At 47.8% G+C, this 20337-nt stretch overlaps 6 protein-coding genes across 6 annotated transcripts; 3 read left to right on the top strand and 3 right to left on the bottom strand.

Moving 5' to 3' along the window:
• Nucleotides 1-30: 30 nt before the first annotated feature.
• On the bottom strand, nt 31-1742 carry L228DRAFT_235966 (kinase-like protein; the record flags this gene model as incomplete). Its single annotated transcript, XM_018330777.1, has 3 exons — nt 31-750; nt 853-1337; nt 1478-1742. The coding sequence occupies 3 exons, from the start codon at nt 1740-1742 to the stop codon at nt 31-33; spliced, it is 1470 nt and encodes a 489-aa protein (XP_018192517.1).
• A 1070-nt stretch (nt 1743-2812) lies between these two features.
• L228DRAFT_207027 (hypothetical protein) lies at nt 2813-4105 on the bottom strand (the record flags this gene model as incomplete). The annotated part of the gene is made up of 2 exons (XM_018329703.1): nt 2813-3478; nt 3701-4105. 2 exons carry the CDS (start codon nt 4103-4105, stop codon nt 2813-2815), a joined length of 1071 nt encoding a protein of 356 aa, XP_018192516.1.
• A 3002-nt stretch (nt 4106-7107) lies between these two features.
• Nucleotides 7108-8362, top strand: L228DRAFT_252203 (GroES-like protein; the record flags this gene model as incomplete). Its single annotated transcript, XM_018333672.1, has 5 exons — nt 7108-7286; nt 7346-7458; nt 7515-7595; nt 7647-8069; nt 8136-8362. The coding sequence occupies 5 exons, from the start codon at nt 7108-7110 to the stop codon at nt 8360-8362; spliced, it is 1023 nt and encodes a 340-aa protein (XP_018192515.1).
• Nucleotides 8363-9948: 1586 nt separating this feature from the next.
• L228DRAFT_235963 (hypothetical protein) lies at nt 9949-11037 on the top strand (the record flags this gene model as incomplete). Its single annotated transcript, XM_018330776.1, has 1 exon — nt 9949-11037. The coding sequence occupies one exon, from the start codon at nt 9949-9951 to the stop codon at nt 11035-11037; it is 1089 nt and encodes a 362-aa protein (XP_018192514.1).
• A 1164-nt stretch (nt 11038-12201) lies between these two features.
• L228DRAFT_265306 (FabD/lysophospholipase-like protein) lies at nt 12202-15938 on the top strand (the record flags this gene model as incomplete). Its single annotated transcript, XM_018334677.1, has 6 exons — nt 12202-12434; nt 12488-12730; nt 12794-13374; nt 13435-13469; nt 13523-13562; nt 13618-15938. The coding sequence occupies 6 exons, from the start codon at nt 12202-12204 to the stop codon at nt 15936-15938; spliced, it is 3453 nt and encodes a 1150-aa protein (XP_018192513.1).
• Nucleotides 15939-16653: 715 nt separating this feature from the next.
• L228DRAFT_235961 (kinase-like protein) lies at nt 16654-18546 on the bottom strand (the record flags this gene model as incomplete). Its single annotated transcript, XM_018330775.1, has 1 exon — nt 16654-18546. The coding sequence occupies one exon, from the start codon at nt 18544-18546 to the stop codon at nt 16654-16656; it is 1893 nt and encodes a 630-aa protein (XP_018192512.1).
• Between the last annotated feature and the right edge of the window lie 1791 nt (nt 18547-20337).

The raw sequence follows: 20337 nt of genomic DNA, 5'->3' as shown, positions 1-20337 counted from the left end.
AGCGGAGCACTAGCCCAAACCGCCAAGCATCTAGGAAACACGCGGACGTTTGGAAGAAGAACTTTGTCTCTCTTCTTCCTCGTCTTCCTCTTCTTCCTCTTCCAGTTCAGATCTTGAACGCTTCCCCGTAGAAACATCTCCATGACTTCCCGAATTTGTATGCGCTCCTGGAGGAGTCTTTCCTTCAGACGGAGCTCGATCATGCGGGCGAACAAACTCAGCGCCACTGTCATGATACCAACCTTGAAACCATGGAAACGTAGCCAGTTCTTCTAGCATCGGCCGCTGCTCTGGATCTTGATGCAGCATAGCATTGAGAACCTCGGCGCACTCCGGAGAGAGGCGCTCATGGATTGGCAACTCTTCATTGATGATGCGTGTTCGGCGTGCATCAATAATGGGCAGATGGTCGCTATACTCCTGACGACTCCACCCACTGTGAACCGGGAAAGACTCAAGAGACGGGTCTTCCACATCCCATGGAGCGTATCCGTGCAAGAGTGTATACGCAATACATGCGAATCGCCAGAGCAAAACGGTACGATGGTCGGTTGCGATAGGGGGGTATACCGTGTCCCGGGTCCGCATTCGTTTTGATGGAGATTCTGCATTGTATTGGTGCTTGACGATACCTATAACAATTTCGGGACTTATCATGTCTTCGATCCAAGGGTTGTTGGGAGGAAGCACCCCGGCGTACTCGACGTCATACAATTTTACATCGGCATACCCGAAATCAATCAATTTTGCCTATATTAATAAAGAATATCAGCAACAGGTAAAGGTGCGGTCGAAAGTGCAACGTGTGCAAGCAAAGGAAATTGCAATCGTTTGGGATTTATATGTACTTACATCCAGCTGCTCGTTGACCAAGAAGTTTCTCACGCTGAGATCTTCATGTGCGATGCGTCTGTCATTGAGATAAAGTAGCGCTTCAAGGAGTTGCGACATAATCTTGCATACCTGTACCTCAGACAAAAGCGGCTTCTTCTCACGGGTCAGACTGACTCCGGTAAAACTGTCAAACCTCGGCGCCCCCCTCAGAGAAGTGATCTTTTCCGCAGTTTCCTGCTCCGGTTTTGAATCGAGGCCGAACGGCTCCATGACAAGGACGGCGACAGCACCATGGATCATGCTGTCATAGTAGTCTGGAATACGTTCGCAGCCGCCTACTTTGGACAGTAAATACAGCTTGACAATCTCCTCACTCGTATATTGCTGCCTCCGTCTATCATAATGCACGTCTTCCTCGAGATGGTAAATTTTGACAGCAACCTGCAAAGCTTTGCCCTCATCGTTTGCCTCGCGAGTGCGTCCCGCAAACACAGTTCCCCACGCTAGAAGAAATAAAAGTCAGCGTCTTTTCCAGTCCGGAAGATTCTTTGTTCTCAGGCGATAGAGATAGAAAATACAATAAAAAAATATAAACAAAAACAAAACGTTGAAGCCTCAACAGCGTACCAAAGATCTGACTTACTACCACTCCCAATAACTCCGTAATTGATGAATTTCTCATCAAAAATTGCACAAGGTGCCTTGCAAAAGTCTTCAGTAAAGTTTTGGTCCAATTTCCATTTGTCTAAAGGATAATCCGCTGGATAGTCCTCGCCCTGACACTTGAAGAACTCCCCGCCAATCGAAACGTTGAAAAATTTAAAGAGTGGGTGCAGCGGCCCTTGGCGTTTAATAAATTCGACGGCTTTTAAAAATCTTGAACGACGAGTTGTTGATATGTCGGACATGATAAAGGGCGTTGCAATATTGTTCCTAAATTCTAACAAAATTAATGGTAATTCTGCTTCGACCCGTTTTTGTTTTCGAAATTGGACTTGTAAAATGTTCTGTGAGAAGCTGAGAGCGTTTAATTTCCAGTAATGTTTCAAATTATGCTGTCTGCTTGATTGATGCTCTTATTCAACGTTGAGAATCAGAAGACTTTGAGAGCAAAATGCAAAGCAGCTCGTATAGCCAGACGAGATAATTCTATAGGCTCGGAATTTCAGCGATGTAATTCTAGAAATTCTAAGGTAAGTTGGAGAAGATCTGAACAACTGGTGTTTTCAATGTGAATTCTAACGAGATGTGGTCCGAATAAATACCCATGGTCCTTTATCAAGTAATAGCTGTCAAAACATTTAATTTCTGCTTAAAAGGCTTTGTTTCTTTATTCCGATATCCGCATAAACTCAGGGCACTGCAATTTGAATGACTTTGTGATTGATCAGACAAAGAGCCCCATTCAGACAAGATACTTTGTTTGCTTTGTCTTCGAACAAGTGAAAACAATGACGAGAAGCTCCTAAGATTCCCTCGTTCAGTTTATCCAATACAATGAACTCCAGAATAGAAACAATGAAAAATGTCGGGGAAATAATGACGAATAAATAAGCGAAAGAAAAAGGGGCAATTCAAAGAGACCAGGAACAATGCCAAGCTTGACAATCATCTCATTCATTGTTTCATGAATCTTGTTGGCATTCAAACCTGAAACAAATCGAGATCAATGAGAACACGGTAGTGAATGACTAAATATGGTGTGATATGCAAAATTTGGAATCATTGTAGCTATGTTCAAGAAGTATATGCCCAGAATCAAAAAAATAAACTCCATGAATGCGGGAAACGCTGGCTGGAAGATCATCAACATGAAATGCTCCGAGGCGGATGAGAAAATGCAATAATGCAATCTTGACCAACTCTAATGTAAGAGATGTGTCTGGTATACGCCGTGCCTCCAAAGGGATGATGAATGCAAAGAAAACGAGAAAAGATATCATAACTGCAATATAGGCTCGCGCGCTCAAGGGCGCTTCTAAACTGTTCCGTAGCCGTCTCTACCGTCGTAAAGCAGCTGCTGCGCATCGGCACCAGCGGTCCTGGTCAATGACATGCTCGGCATCCAGCCACGCATCCAGCCACTGACACGCCGCCACCGGCCTTCCGATTTGTCGCGAATGACGACGTTCTCGCCATGCTCGCCAAAAAGTATGAATTGAATGCCCATTGTCGCATCCAGGACGAGGACGCCGGCAGCACCCAGCCAGAAGGGAGCCGCCAGACTGACCCATTCTAATCTATCATTGCCCTCTTCACCAACCCAACCGCCGCCTCCATAGCTAGGAAAGTCATTCCAAGCGCAAGGGTTGGTGAGAAGTGATGAGGAATAAAAGAGATTTCCGAAAAACGCAGCAAGAAAAAGGAAGGGGCTGAGACCTGCAGTAGAACGGCGAACGTGATTCTTGTACAATTGCGGGAGGCGGGATCCAAGGTATAATAGGGTCGAAAGCCAGGAAAGGATACGGCCAGCTGCCTCTGCAGGATTGCTCTCGCTCATTTCCAAGTTCGAGATCTCGGTCTTTGCAGCCACGGACGGGCGCGCGCTCAGTAAGGCGCAAAGAAGCGAGATATAGAGCATGGTCCGGGGAGACAGCGAAACGATCGGAGAGGTACCGGGTTGTACACGATTGATGTAGTGAGGCTGAGGGGGACTGGTGCCAGTTTCATCCTTTGAGGGAGGCGACGATGAGAAGTTTGGTGCGCGAAATAGTTGTCGCGCAGCTCTCGTAGTGTTCGATGGGAAAGGCCGCCCCTGCTTCTGGTCAGGCTCGCGGTCAGAGCTGTTGGAGTCATCCGGTCGGACGCCCTCCAGAATGCCACCACCCGGCCCAGTTCCATCGTCAAAGTTTCCATCTATGTAAACATTGTCCCGACTCCATCGGGCCAAAATGTGTTCGTACCAGAACCACTGTCCCACCAGGATCGCATCGACACAGACGTAGTAGCCAGCTACTACAACCTGCCATGTAGCTTGGCGGGTGAGTAATGCACCCAGCAAGTTTGATGCATCACCCAGGCACCATTCGATTAAAAAGTAGATGGAAAGCCCTGCTGTAGATCTGATCTTGTAATTTTTGTATATTTGAGGGAGCTGAGCGAACAGCCATGACACGATACTCAACGTGCCCAATAGTATGGAGATGAAGGCGAGATTTGTTGGGATGCATGTATGAAAGGATGAAGACAGTTTGTACAAGAACTCATTGGCTGGCTCACAGTGGTCCGGCAATGACGGAGGGATAACCCCCACATTCGACCATGGAGGCATATTCGCAAGAAGAGTTAGGGAGCGAAACAGCGCATCAAATTCGTCTCAATCTGGACACAATCGAAGTGTTTCGACAGCAAGAGAGACCGTCGCGGCGGATTATTGCTTTCGATAGAGAATGAGGAGGAACGGTAAGATGAGATTGTTGGGTCAATATGGAATGCGTCGCCTCAGGAGGCCCGAGTTGTCTCAGCTTAGGTAGGCAGACACCGGACAAGGGGGCTGATCACAGATAAGCCACAGGTGCAAAGGATCGATCTAGCAGGAAATCCGCAGCAGAAGTAATAATAGTAATAAGGAATATGAGTGTGTTCCGGTGGCATGCAAGATCAGCTGAAATGGGTCACTTTCAGGCACCTAAATCCCTGTCAGTTATGCTGTCCGCTGTAGAGAGTCATAGAAGGATTGAGCTGCCGATAAGGCAGTCTCTTATCGGGGAATGACGCACACAAAGCCAGAGAGAAGGAGGATGAGAGAGTGTGTGTTGCAGTACTGAGAAGGGGAGCAAAACAGTATTCGGAGTATGCAGACTCTCTTATAAGAAACAGAAAAGCAGTATCAGAAATAAAGGATATCCAGGAGGGTTTGGTGAAAGATTGTTGTTCAACCTCATTACGTGAAAGATGACAGAGTTCCCGAAGGTGTAGATCCCCATGATGTGGATCGCCGGCCGCAGTACGGAGTACTCCATATCCACATGCACGATAATAATGAAGCCATCCGAAACAGGCTCAGATCATTTGCCCATAGCGCAGAGGCCGGGCTACCCGTATCTATCGTACTCTAGGACTCTACTCTAGTAGGCTGAATCTGCGCTTAGAGCGGATGAAGTATCCTGGGCGCCAATCCGAGATCCATCATTCTTTCGCAGAAGGAATGAATCGGCACAGACTGATAAGCAGACACTCTGTTCAAAGGGGCTCAGAACCAATAGACCAATAAACTTATCGGGGTAAAGTCTCTTGTGTGAACTCTTTGTAGTCAGATGGGGTCGTCGAATGGCCACTGGGCCCCTTGAGTCCCCGAATGCGGCGAGAAGGTGTGGGGGAAGCCCGCGACTAATTAGGTAATGCGCCCGACACGGGGATTCTCTACTGATAAGCCCCCTCCACTCCAACCCCCACCCAATCACATGCCCCTCTTGAGCCTTCCCTTTTCGTTCTCGTGATGCAGCTTCCCTGGAGATAAATATTCGTTCGTAGTCATGTACGATCCTGCGTGAAAGCCTATCTCAGTTGACACTGCAGATGACACATACATAATACGAAGATATACGTCGAGCACTGCAAAGCGATGGGTAAGGCACCCGAGGTGTTTTGGGACTGAGAACCTGACTTCACGTCAGAAAGCGGAGGATTTGGTTGAACTTTTTCCAGGAACCACCACTATCTCAGTTCAATTATGAGTGAATGCAGTATCGCTGCTGTCAAAGTCTTCTCGAGCTGTCCGCCTTATAAAATACTGCGCTCACAGACTGGGCGTGGCCATTGGAAGAGACTCTTAATCGCGAGCACATGGAAACTTGGCGAATGTATCAGCAATCTTTTGCTCTTGCAAGTATGACGCTGGCTGGGGACGAGTATTCTTTTTCAATCGAATCTATAGCCGTAAGTAATAAAATAAAACGGGAAATTCTTCTTCAATTCTTCAATTCTTTAAAAACAAAGAACCAATTCTTTTGAATTTTGTAAAACAATAATAAAAAAATAATAAAACACCTAGTTTTCCTGGATTTTTCTCAAAAAAAAAAAATAAAAAATAAATAAAAATAAAAATAAATAAATAAATAAATTTTGCTAAAACGTATTGAACTCGGCGCGATGTTCGCGCAACTTGGAATGACCGATGATGTCGAGGACCTTGAATGTTCCGCGCAGCAGATATACCACGAAAAGATCTCAAAATTTTATGGTGATCGTCAACAATCTGTGTCAGGACTCAAGCAATAGATACATAATAGTTCAGCAGAAGCTTCTTTCCAGAGAAGCCGAGACAAATAGGCAGCCACTTCTCACAATGACACCTCAATCCTGAGGAAAATCTCGTAGAGGGAAGGCGAGATCAAATAACTGTAATTTCGATTCCTAAAAAGTCAATACAGGACATATACTCCGTACTGACGTTTCCTTGACGTGTAACGGAACACCACCGCGGCATGAGATAACAACGCCAATGATTAGTGAACACTCGAACTGAGCGCCTTTCGGTAAATCTTGACCGTTGCATCAGGATGACAGTTTCGATTTTGAACATCATTCAAGCTTCTGTTGGACGCTCAAGCGCTGTCCTCGAGCGTCTTTGAGGAAAAAAAAAAAAAAAAAAAAAAAAAAAGAGCAGAAATCTATCAAAAAAATTTCCTTGCCTACCAGGCAATCTCCGCGCCCAAAGCATCCCGAATTGGGGTTCATTTCCATTGTAAACACTCCGTAGCTCGCTATGACAAGTCCAACATTTGGTACGGGCCAAGCTTGCTCGGTTGACTTCTCTAACCAAATTAGCCGACTAAAGTCTGACCATTTCTGACCATTTCTGACTTTTTTTGTGAGGGAAGTCTGACTCGCGCTGTTTTCGTTTCGCGACCGAGAAATCTTGTGGAGCAGGATCGGCTGGAAGCTCCCGCGCCGTCGGAGCTACCTAGATCTCCATATTCCCAAATCCCTCGGTAGGGCTTGACGTCGGAAATAAGAGCCAAAGCGGACACAGGAAGGTTTCTGTGACGCTTAGAACCTGTCTGCCGAGAGATGAACGGCAGTGAGATTGGTTTCCACGTTTGCATTAGTCGAGCAATCCCTTGACCCCTCCTCCTACCGTCGTTGCGTCATGCCAGCGGGGATCCAAACACAAGCAAGCCTGTGAGCTTCCGCTATAAAAGCCGTGCCAGAACCACGTAGCCAAGCCACTTGAACCAGTTTCCCATTAATCCCAAGTTCCTTTGACACTCAAGCGACAGCTCTCTGAATACAATTGATTCCCGATTCTTTTCTTTCTGTAGCAATCTCACAATGGCACCCAACCTGCCAAAGACTTTCAAAGCCGCCCTTTTCAAGGAGGCCAATGCGCCTCTTGTTGTTGAGGATGTTCCATTGGAGTCCCCGAAGCATGGGGAAATTTTGATCAAAGTCCAAGCATCTGGAGTATGTCACTCCGATATCATGGTGCAGGCGGGAATGATGAACTCTTTGTAAGCTTCATCGATCCAAAAGTCCCAATTCAAATGTACAGTTAGTAACAAGAGCGAAGCCCGATCATCCCTGGTCACGAAACAATCGGAGAGATCGTTGCTGTTGGTCCGGATGAGAAAATGTGGAAGGTGGGCGACCGTGCCGGTGGAGCATGGCACGGTGGACATGACGGTAATACCTCCACTTTCGCTTCTCAATGATAGATAGCAGGACTAACAATGTAAAAGGCACCTGCCGCGAGTGTAGACGTGGGCATTTCCAAAATTGCGAGAACGAAGCCATCAATGGTGTCAGCCGCAACGGGGGCTGTAGGTGTCTCTTTGGCGAGGTTTTAATAAATTGAAGCTAAGAATCGACAGACGGAGAATATGCCACCCTTCGCAGTGAGGCCGCTGTGCCGATTCCCAAAGACGTCGATGCCGCGGCGTATGCACCCTTGCTCTGCGCAGGTGTAACTGTTTTCAACTCAATTCGAAACATGGGAATTGCGCCTGGCCAGACTGTTGCCATCCAAGGACTCGGAGGACTTGGCCATCTTGCACTCCAATTTGCGGCGAAAATGGGGTACAAGGTCGTTGCCCTGTCCAGCAGTGCTAGCAAGCAGAAGTTCGCCAAAGAACTTGGTGCGCATGTCTATCTTGATGGAAGCAAAAAGGACCACGTTCAAGCTCTGAATGAAATGGGAGGTGCCGCACTTGTCGTTTGCACGGCTCCAAACCCCGAGTTGATTGGGCCTTTGATCAATGCTATCCAGCCTCGCGGAAAACTCCTCGTTCTTGCTCGTAAGTTTCCATCTTAAACACTGGGCGTTGGCAGCGACCGTTGTGCTAACTGTTTCCCCCCTTTAGCTTGCGGAGACATCTCCATCAACACCGTTCCTCTAGTGGTAAAGGGTTTGTCTGTTCACGGCTGGCCCTCGGGCGCAAGCTTGGATTCGGAGGAGACAATTGAGTTTGCTGAAGTTCATGGAGTGAACTGTCTCGTGGAGAAATTTCCGCTCAAGGACGCAGCCAAGGCATTCCAGCACATGGCTGATAACAAAGCCCGCTTCCGTGCTGTTATTGTGATGGAGTAAAAGATTGGTGACTAGGCGTTGAAACGGCCTTGATTTGGTGGGATGACTATTTTTTTCCTGGACAATAATTGGTATAAGGTATCTCTAAGAGAATATCTAGTCTGAAAAATTTGAACAGTTTTATATTTTCGAGAACGAAAAATGAAAGATTGTGACGTGACTACAAAGGGTATATAAAGCTTTCGACGGGGTTATCATAACCATCAAGGTCCCCGAAATTATCAAGAGCTATGACACCATCATTTTTCAATCGCTCAACACCTCTGCACTTGCACGAATGTGCAATGTGCAATGTGCAATTTATCGGTCTTGTCATTTGAAATTACTATTGATCTTCCGAGAATCCGTCTTTGAAGATTCACAGCGGAGAATGAAATGCGTCAAATACAATGTTCGAGTAAAGGAGTAAACTTTGTGCAGAGTATAAGTTAGTGCATAATTGTACTCGTATTAATTTATACAGGTTTTATGCAATTCAAGTCGCTAGGTAGCTTCATAATCATATTTATTCCAGTGCATAAGAATTCTCAACGGATTTATGCGACGCACAATATCACTAATTTATCACTAAGGTAAGTAAGGTAAATTATTACCTTACTTACGAGTGATTATCTTGTGTCTTTTCAAGATGATTTAACTAAATCTTATGTGATGGGTCATTGGCACTTTGGGGATAAAACAGCAGTTCTTACTTCCGACCAATGAATGACTCAATCAAAGACAGGCGACATGTGAGGGTGCGTTTCATGTCGGGCTCTTAGGACGAGGGATGACCAAAAGGATGATCCGTGACTGCAGCCTCCCATAGCGCGCGCATATTGGCTTGCTTCATCTTCTGCCCGCCATACTCCTGCTCTTTCCTTCCGCTCATTCTCCGTCATGACCAACAACTTCATGCTGCGCTAGGCCGCTTCGCCAAACAGATGACATGCCGGTCAAGGCGCCCAAGGTCATATCGTAGATACTGACTTGTTCTTTACTCGTTTCCTAATGATGATCTTAGACTGAATTGGGACAAGCTATGTTTCAAAGCAATATCATGGCGATTTCGTGTGCTTCATGTTCCCTCAAGAGAGGGGTTTTACACACAGAGGCGGCAAGGCCTTTCCACCTGTTTTTCTTTTGGTGAATAATATTGTTTGCTTGATATCCTTTTCGTCCAGCTTTCTGTATCTTTCCGGATGCCCATCCTTCTACCATTTTCACCCTCTCTAATGAATTGAGCCGGCTCTCCTCTTTCCCTTCTTGAAAATATTGAATGCTGCAGTCCTTTTCCGCAGATTCTTAACCAACTCCAATCACTTCAACGGTATTTTACATTTCACATTCGTTAAATTGCAGCCTGCTGGCAGGTTGCGTTCATTTCGATACACTTCCAAAGGCTCAAAATCATACGTGCTTTGAAGGCAGAGCAACGTTGTTCAAGCGGGTCTTCATGATATCCCGTGTCGCACAATCCACAACATCGTCATACGATACACGTTGTCTTCTTTGTCTTCCTCTTTGGCTCTATAAGTCGGACAGACGGCCTCTCCGTGTGTCGGTCATATTCGACGCCTAGTGGGTATTGTGCCTTGGCCGTTATAATGATCGCCCATTCGGGTCTCTTTCGTTACAGAATCCCGACGCTGTTCCGAACCGCCTTGGTCTTGCTATCAATACCATCGTCTGTTCGAGCAATATCTCTGGCAAACTTCCAAGAGATTTCGGGAGCTACCCTCGTCTGCTCGACCGCTTACGACGCGAATATTCCAGGCTGTCAGGCATCTGATTTTGCGGAGAATGCTGCGTGTTCGAATGCCTGCATCACTGCGTTGGAGGCAGTGACCACGCTCGTCAACGAGGCATGCGCCGGCTTGAAGGCAGACCCGGCCTCGCTCATTTCTATAATCTTGGGCGGAAAAGGTGTTCAGGCTCTATGCCCAAATGAGGTTACAAGAACTTCGAAAACCAGCTCGGCAAAAACAACAACCGCCTCAACTGTAATATTCAAGACCAGCACGCCGCTCAGCATTGGAAGCAGCACCATGGTTGCATCGTCTCTACCTAGCAGCTTCTCAAGCTTGGTCCTTGATACCTCATCGACTCTCCTTTATCATTCCACGAAGAGCATGACCAAAGATTGCTCAAGCAGTACGGTTACAGTGATAGTGACAGCTACCTCTGCCGAGCCAGATACCACGGCGACAAGCTATTCCCCTCAAACTTTCTCTTCGTCAGCTTCCAGGTCAACGCTTCCGTCGCTAGAGTCCAGTCCTACTACCAACGTCATCGTGAGTACGTCACAAGTCATCATTACTTCTTCATCGAGCCCCCCGGCAAGCGGGAGCAGCAGCAACAGTCCACAATCATCCTCTTCATTGTCGCCTGCTGCGTCGAGTACTGAAAGCTCAGGAGCCTCAACGGTGACAGCTGCAGCCACAAGTCCTACTCCTTTTTCCTCTAGCCATGGGCCTAGCACCACCTCTCAAACATATTCATCTCCTTCATCGTCATCGTTGTCTCCCTCTCCGTCCTCAACGAGCCATACTACTTCCAAACACCCATCAGCCACTGGCGGTGCTGGCGACCCCTTCGATATTTATGTCGGTGCTGGCTCATCTTACACTGTCCCAAATGGACGTTTATGGCTTTTATCTGCATTAATATTGCTTGCAAGTGCCTTCTTCTCATGAAATGTGTTTCCCCACTCCTTTCTAGTGCATTTCTTAATAATTTCTGCATTTCGGTTCTCTTGGGTTAAGTGTAATGCTTCAATTTTGCATTTTGTTGTTGGCGTTTTATGGCATATGGTCCATGGATTTTTTTTAGGGCCGCGAGCTCAGTCATGGGGGCAGTATGGCGAAAGGCGCACAGGTATCATCTTTCCGATACCTAAACATGTACATCTAGAACGATTCTTTAGCTATAATAATCGACTCGTTATTCCTGACTGTATTTTGGCTGCGCGGGTTACCGTTCTGCATGCTACTGATGTGTGATAAAGTTTACGCACACCTCGATCACCTGCCTTTCCCCAACGCTACCCCACAATATTGACCAGAACCCGTCGTGACATGTTGATTTCACAATTCTGAGCAGTTAGCATTTGAAATCACTCACTCTGACTTTCCCATCTGTGAGCCAGTCTTTGCTAGTTACGCCTTTGCTTCCACCGCCAGACGAACTGAAGAAGACGTACCGGTTCTACCCTCCCTTGGGTGCGGCTTGGCACATGCCTGCTTCTTCCTTTTAGCCAATTGGTCAAAACGAACCGAGATGCAACGACTACCCTGCAAAATAATGGAGTCAAGCAGAGGGTGTTAAGCGCCTGAGTGATGGTGTATAACAAAAATGACAGGCGATCTCGCCCTGAACGTTGCAAGGCAATTTGCTATTTTTAGAATGGAATTTCGAACATGGATTCCATCAGTATCTAGATGAATCTGGCTTGGAAAAAGACGGTTTCTAGATTATCGGGGCATCAATGGGATGAGAACGGCGGCAATTTTGAGGGCATCCTTTATTGCGAATATGTTCCAAGGCAGGCGGGCGGGCGGGCCCAGGGAGCAAGGAACACAGTCTCAAAAGAATGTCTCGGCCAGCTTCCGCAGGGGGGTTGTCAACCTTGGGGCACAATGTCGCAGAATGCAGCCGTTAGAGCCAGTCAATACCCGCCGCATAAGCCTCCCATACGTATCATCCACCGCGGTGTTGGGCGCAAGCTCGAGCAAAGGATATAAGCCGGACAACCCCTCGCGATTTTGCTTCTCAGCTATGCCTGAGATACCGATTCTGTGCAGCATTTCTTACTTACTATTTTATTACACATCTCTGAACAATAGATTCGCGCGCGAACCATGCCAAACGAAACACCAGCCGTACGTGATGGCTCAAAGGAAAGTCCTCTAGACAGCGATGGTCTCTGCCTCTTGTCACTCGATGGTGGTGGGGTTAGAGGTTTATCCACACTATACATCTTGAAAGAGCTCATGGACGGCCTGAATCATGAACGCAAGAAGGCAAATCCGAATTCGTTGCGAATGAAGCCATGTGACATTTTCGACCTTATTGGCGGCACGAGCACAGGCGGGTTAGGTCTGCCCATTCATCATCAAAACCTCGCAGTATTGTTAACAGTGGCAGGCTCCTTGCAATCATGCTCGGCCGGCTTGAGATGGATGTTGATCAATGTATTTCGGCGTATACTGAGCTCATGGAGAAGGTATTCAGCAAATCCTCAGGCGGGCTTCGAGTTGGCTTGAAGGGAAACATCAAAGCCCGATGCGATTCTGAAACGCTCCACGAGGCGGTGAAAACGGTTGTAATTAGTTGTGGGATGGATCCTGACGACCGTCTCTGCGATGGCAGACCACCTGGCTGCAGGGTGTAAGTGGAAAACCAGAAGACCCATCTCTGAATAAAGTTCTTCTCACGTCAACGCTTTTCCAGGTTCGTCTGCGCGACGGAAAAGTCGTCACAGGAGACAATACATTTGCGAAGCTACTCGCTGTCCAGGGAGTTTGCCGAGGCCACGCCCACCATTGGTGAGGCTGCGCTTGCTACTTCCGCTGCCACGAGCTTTTTCGAGCCAGTCTCGATCAGCGGGCGACGCTTTGTGGACGGCGGCTTGAGCGCGAACAATCCGGCAGAGGAGGTGGAACGTGAAGCGAGTGATATCTGGTGCGCAGACACTGCTGAGCTCATGTCTCTGGTCAAATGTTTTGTATCTGTTGGCACCGGCGATCCTGGAATGAAGGGTGTAAACGATAATATCAAGGGAATCACTAAGACGCTCCTTGAAATGGCCACGGAGACTGAAAAGACCGCGGATCGAATTGCAGCGCGTTGGCGGAAATATCACGAGGATGGCCGTTATTTTCGATTTAATGTTCAGCAGGGTTTACAGGGTGTTGATATGGCAGAGTTTCGAGAACGTGAGAAGATTGCGGGAGCGACGTGTCGGTATCTCAAGCAGACAGAACTGCAATCGCGCATGCGAAAGTGTGTGCGCAATTTGCAGGGGAAACAGAGTGTGTATCTCCAAGACTTTGCTTAGAGTAGTTGTAATTAATTACTGAATGTATGAGTAGATAAAACACGATTGGACTTCGATGCAACGATGAACGTACGGTTCCGCGAAATGTTTGTGAACGAGGACCGGTGCTGACAATAGACTAGAAACACTGTGAACTCATCAGTCAGCTGCGTCTTCGTCCCCGTAAGTTGCTTTACTCTGAGCGCCAAATAAGCAGTCTTGTAACATTATTATTCAGGTAACCATAAACCCTGCCGGTATATTCCTTTTGAATGCAATGACGGGTTCGTTGGCCGCAACGCAGAGCTTGCCGAAATAGAATCAAAACTCTTTATCGAAGGTGGCTGCTCAAAAATGGCTGTTTACGGACTCGGAGGAATCGGAAAGACCCAAATAGTCCTTGAACTTGCTTACCGTACAATGGAAAAGAGACCAGACTGCTCAATATTCTGGCTCCCAGCGATCAGTGTCGATGCAATGAAGAAGGCGTATCTGGATATTGGCCGCCAACTCCAACTACCTGGCTTGGACGAGAAAGATGCAGACATTGTCGCTTTGTTGCAACAGCATCTAAGCCAAGACAGCAGTGGACAATGGCTTTTGATCATTGATAATGCCGACGACGTGGATATGTGGTTTGCCTCTGGAGCCGATACCGCCAGATCCACACCTTTGATCAAATGCTTGCCTAGAAGCAGCCGCGGATCTATCTTGTTCACGACACGCACGTTGAAGGCTGCAATAAAATACGCCCCGACGAATACCGTTAAGATCCACCAGATGAACGAAGACGACGCAAAGCAATTCCTACACAGTGAAATTTTAAATAAGACCATACTGCAGTTTGAAGAAGCCCAAGCGGCATTGTTACATCACCTCGCCTTTCTTCCTCTAGCCATCCGACAGGCAACAGCGTACATTAACGAAAATGACACTTCTCTAAGCGAATATCTGGAGCTCCTGGAAGGCACCGAAGAGGAGATCCTTGAAGTGTTGAGTGAAGATTTCGAGGACGAGGGAAGATACAGCGAGACGAAGAACCCCGTAGCTGTAACTTGGCTAATCTCATTTGAACAAATCCGGAAGCGTGATCCCTTGGCAGCTGAGTACTTATCCTTCATGTCCTGTATTGAGCCAAAAGCGATCCCAAAGACGCTTCTGCCATCGCATTTGCTCAGTAAGATTAAAGTGCAGCGTGCACTTGGAACTCTGCTTGCATATTCATTTGTCGCCAAGCGGCCGGCCGATGAGCTTCTAGACCTGCATAGTTTGGTTCGTCTTGCAACGCGCAACTGGCTGAAGCAGCGTGGGTCCCTTGGAAGCCACATGATTAAGGCAATGAGGCACTTGGCCAATGTGTTCCCTAGCTGTGACGAGTGCAACAGGGCAATATGGCGAGCGTATTTGCCACACGCAATGTGCATTCTTGCAGCTAAATGTTTCTCTAGCAATGATTCATATCAACCTCAGTTATTACTCAGTGTCGGGAGGTGCTTGTTGGAAGACGGGAGGTATAACGAGGCAGAGCGGGTTCTGCAAGAATCCACAGACATGTACTCGAAAAGGCTTGGAGAGGAACACCCTAGTACTTTGATAAGCATGAGTGCTCTTGCTTATATATACTCTCGTCAAAAAAAATTGGAACTTGCACAGGAGATACAGGAGCAATTGATTGACAAGAGCAGCAAGATATTTGGAGAATCTCATCAAGAGGCATTAAGATGCAAGAACAATCTTGCCTTGACATACCAGTCCCAAGGACGTTTGGAAGATGCAGAGGAGCTCCTTGAGCAAGTTCTCGACAAGCGCAGGAAACGATTTGGAGAAGACCACCCAGCCACATTGGAAAGCATGTTTCGACTTGCTTCATGTTACTGGCACCAAAGAAGACTGAAAAGTGCACAGGAGCTCTTTGAGCGAGTCCTTGACAAGCGCAGGAGGGTACTTGGAGAAAACCATCCAGATACCTTGACAAGCATGGACAACCTTGCTCGTACATACTGCCGCCAACGACATTTCAAAGATGCAGAGGAGCTCTACAAGCAAATTCTTGATAAACGCAGAAAGGTTCTTGGAGAAGACCATCCAGATACACTGATAAGCATGGGTAACCTTGCTAGCACATACCGGAACCAAGAACGCCCAAAAGATGCAGAGGAGCTCTTTGAGCAAGTGCTTGACAAGCGCAGGAAGGCACTTGGAGAAGACCATCCAAACACATTGACAAACATGCGCATTCTTGCTCGTTCATACCGCAACCAAGGACGTCTAAATGATGCAGAGGAGCTCTACAAGCATGTGTTTGACAAGTGCAGGAAATTACTTGACGAAGACCACCCTCTTACATTAACAAACATGCAAGATCTTGCTGTGATTTATGGGTGTCGAGGACGGGACAAGGAGGCTTTGGATTTAATGTGTAAATGCGCTCAAGCCAGTCAGCGGACGTTAGGTGCTGACCATCGAGATACTCGGAGGCGCTTCAGAATGATTGATACTTGGCAACACCCGGGTATCAAGCGACATTTGCTTTTTGGAAGATACAAGGTGAAAGGTTGAAAGTGAAATACATAAGGGTTTCGTTTGGCGCGTCACCGCACCACGATCAAAGTCACGTTGGATTACTCATTCAGGATTAGCCTGTTCCATCGGACGAATGCACATATAATTACCGGCCTAAGGACATACATACCTACATATATAGATAATGTCAGGCAGTGCGCTAGATCGATATCAATCCATAGAAAAACCAAGATTGAAGAGGACAAATAGTAGATATGCCAAGGACACAGGTGACGCACGAGGCCAAGAGGCAAGATAAAATACTGCAGTACAACTCGGTGCAGAGCGATAAGGAAAGGAAGGAAAATAAATACAAAGATTCCATCAATAGAGACATTGAGACAATGGAATGGCGGACAGCACAGCCGGAGACACCATAAATAATAAAAAGAAAACAGAAAAAGAAGAACAGTTGGAAATAGGGTATCAGGTATCGCAATGTGAAACAAGAATGATGCCCGAACTGTTATGCGCGCGTCCTTCGTCATAATATCGTACAACGTACAGGGAATCTCTTGGGCATGTCTGTATGTATACCTAAGAGGGGAGAGAAGTATGATGGGTAATAGAGGAGAGAGAGGAAAGAAGTCAAGAAGAAAGGCCCTTTTGTGCGACTTGGAGTGGAGCGCGTTTCTCATCACGTTCAACACCCAAGTAAACACCTTGAGAAAGGAAGAAGATGTTCAAAAGACATATGCGGCAGAGAGGTGCTTCACAGCCTCCAACCGTTATCGGGCTCAGAAACGTCTTGGCCCCGTCGAAGCCAAGGGTAAGCAAGAATTTCAGAGATAATCCACCGCTTTTCCGCATTCATATCCAGACATCCACACACGAGTTCGACAGCGGGCTTTGCTTCGCCGCCTGCTAGACCGGGTGCAGTGTTGAACACGGCTTGGTCCCACTCGCCCTTGACGATCATCATTTGAAGTTTGGGCCGTAGAGGGTGGTTGAATGGCAGGTCGCCGACAAAGAGGGCGTACATGACCACTCCAAGGGCCCAGATATCTGCCGCAGGAGAAAGCAGATGGGTCTGACTCTCGATGAGTTCAGGCGAGAGGTACTGAAGACTGCCGGAGAGAGGGCGCGTGGTCGTTTGGGAAGAGTCAGAATCTTTCTCGTCAGTCTGATGCAACCGGTTGGTGTATGGATCTGGCGAGTTGCTGCGGGTATCGCTCGTGTTGAACTCTGCCATGCCAAAATCGCAGAGAAGGATTTTGCCGCCTTCGATATCAGCAGTGGGGCTCGACATGTCCACGAGGCAATTTTCTAGTTTGATATCCCGGTGTACGACGTGAACATCCTCGTGCAGGTATCGGATCGCCGAAGCGAGTTGGAAAATATACCTCCTAGCAAGCTGAACATCAATCCCTTGGCGATTTTTGCGCACCAAATCATAGAGAGTACCGCCCTTGTTGAGCGGCGTGAAGCAATAAGTAGCAAAGGAAGTGTCATAGACGGCTAGAAGCTTCAGAATACGTTGATGGTCGAGGCATCGCCACAATGAAACTTCTCGCTCAAAGTCTGCTTGGAATTGATCATTCTCAGGATCAGTTTTGCCGGCAATCTGCTTGCGGACAATTTTGACTGCCCGCCGTACCCGGCTACCGTCTTCGATGGTGTACGCTTCTCGAACGATACTAAAACCGCCCGTGCCGATCAGCTTTCCGAGCACATAGTCACCAATTTCTTGTCCCTCGTCATCAGGATCAGAAATCGGAGGGGCTTCAGTCTTGGCCCACTGAGAGAGGAAAGTGCTGGCAGGCGATGTAGTATTCGAAGAAGTCGACCGCCGCGAGCTTCGCTTCGCTCTACGAAAGCTGCCCGGTCTCTCAAATGTGTAGCTTCTGGATCGCATGAGCAGGTCCGGCTTCTCGTTCAAAGGCCAGGTTGACGTTTCTTGAAGAGATGTAGGTTGATTCAGTGGGCCAGGCATGGGCACAGGCGAAAGAACAAACTCAGTGGGTGTGTGCACCGGCGTACGCAATTCTTCCATGGCAGAGGATGCTGTGGAATCGGAAGTGAGAGAGGCCACCTGATCTTGGTCTCTCGAGCGTGGCCTCCTTTGCAGGCGCTCAGCAGATGTCTCAATAGCAGCTAGGCTTGAACCACCACGCTCGTGGCTCCGTTGTTGCCATCCCTTTGACGATGTGGCTGATTCTCCGCTTCCCCTGGAGGAGCTCGAACGCTGGGTCATCTCGTCCAATAAAGAGCGACCTCTCACTCTCCATTTTGCCTCAGATCGAGGGAGGGGCTGGTCTAATTCCTGCTGTTGACCGCTGTCTAGCGTGACATGCGGATTAAAGGATATAGAAAGTCTCCGAGACCGAAACGCACATTCGATCGGAGAAGGCTCCACGTATCGGTCATCGCCAGGGCTGAGACCAGCGGGGCCCAAAGCATCTAGGTCACCATGTGCTGGTGATGGAACATCTATGGGCGGCGTAGAAGCATGCGATTCCTCCTGCTCGGGCAGGAGCTGTTTTCGCACACGCTCGAATGTGTTTGATCGTGGGATGACCCATGGTCGTTGTTGGGTCGAGTGCTCGACCGGGCTGACAGATTCATCAGACTCTTGCGAATGCGCAGAGGCATATTCCCAATTCATTGAGCCATCATCGGAGCGAGAATGCGTATCAAAGCCAGAACTCTCGAACTGGTGATGCCGATTCCGAGTTTGGGTCGGAGAGTCGAGAGTGGCCATTCCACGGCCAGCAACGTAGATTATATGCGAAGTTGATTGAGCGAGCTATGATTTTGATTGCCGGAGCGGACGTGTAATCAGCCAAGGAAGGCGGAACGTTTTCGACGAGGAAATGGTGGAGCCTGATATAGGTCCGCGACCACGGCCGGGCCCGAAGTGCCGTGCAACGTCAAGCGTGGCGTGCTGCAGGTCGGGACAGCACTCACTTGTGCGCTGCAACGTCGACAGGTACTGATGTCTCGTATCGCGTGTATTTCACACTCAGCTGCAACGACGGTGACGAAGAATGGAGCTCGGGCAGGACGAGACCAATTTTACGACGTCGAGGAGCTGAGGGGGTTTTTGTCCGCGCCAGGCGTAGTTTAGGTTATCGGCCTTCCCCCTCCTGTGCGAAGCGCTGCTTTGGGGTTCTCCCGGTTGGCGTTTTGGTGTTAAGATAGAGGCGACCCCCCACCAATAATGACTTGCACGTGGGGAAATGGGTGCCAAAGGGCAAAAGCGGATCGTCAATGTTGCACACCACACAAGTTGAGGTCTGTATAAGAGAGAAGAGGAAGTTGCGATGTGCTTAACTATCAGTTTCGGAAGACGAAAGTAATTTTTCTGCGCAGCCCTCTCATGATCCGATCTAGGCAGGGCAGGAAAAGATTATTGGCAGGTGTAGCATTATGATCGAGTAATGAAAACATCCCCGGACTGCTCCGCTTTGGCGACGTGACTGCCCATGGATGCAGACGGACCCGATGGTACTATAAAGTACTTACTATCACTCGTCAGATTGCTTGCAATAAAAGTTTCTTAGGGTCTCTATGAGCTAGTGCTGCCTAGACTTGAAGCGAGATGACATACCTAGGTAGGTAGTTATAGGTCGGGCATTTGGCGAGATCCGGCCGACCAAAGGGGAACAAAAAAGGGACTGAGACGAGCCCGGGGAAATGACGGAAGATTAAAGCGGAATATGAAACTTGGTTGGCTGATGTGATTGCGCATGCCAATTGTGGAGCCTATAAGCTCGAAATTAGCCCATAGAGAATTCATCAGCATCATCATCGTCTGCTTTTATCCGCAAGCGAGAAAAAAGCAACGACGGCCCCTGCAAGCCTTATTCGGGATAATCTCCACTTCTCTCATTCTCTTCTCCTGTTTTTCCCGATGCCCATTTTGCTTCATAACACTTCCGAGGAAGGTCGTGAGCGATATCATGTTCTCCGATCACCGATGGCTGGGACTTCTGAGGATTCAATTCTTTTCCGTTCCTGATGCAATCATGGCGGAAACCCCTAAATCAAGAAGTTTCGAACAAGACATTTGTTAAGCAGCAATAACGCAGCTCGGTTTTATGCTCTTAACCCGTGACTTTTCTTTCTCGTCCTGCTGCTTGCCAAAAGGTTCTTATTATTATGATATATATATATATATATATATAATCCTCGCGTGGGTCATTTGAGATGAAGCCTGCCGCCGTACACGACTGCAAATTATGGACAGTGCATCTGTATCGAAATAAACTGCACATGCAGTCTCACAATTATTTGAATGGAACTGATGCTCAATTTGAACGCCATTCATTGGTAACTCAGCAATTGCTGATTTTGCTGTACAAGAAACGAAATGATGAGATATATCAAGAAATGATGTCACAAGCTATTTTTTATCTGCTTTCTTGTGGGGGCTCATAAATTCTTTGAAGCTGGA

Source organism: Xylona heveae (assembly GCF_001619985.1).
Source record: "Xylona heveae TC161 unplaced genomic scaffold L228scaffold_1, whole genome shotgun sequence".
NCBI classification, from domain to species: domain Eukaryota; kingdom Fungi; phylum Ascomycota; class Xylonomycetes; order Xylonales; family Xylonaceae; genus Xylona; species Xylona heveae.
This window is presented reverse-complemented; position numbering and strand designations above follow the sequence as displayed.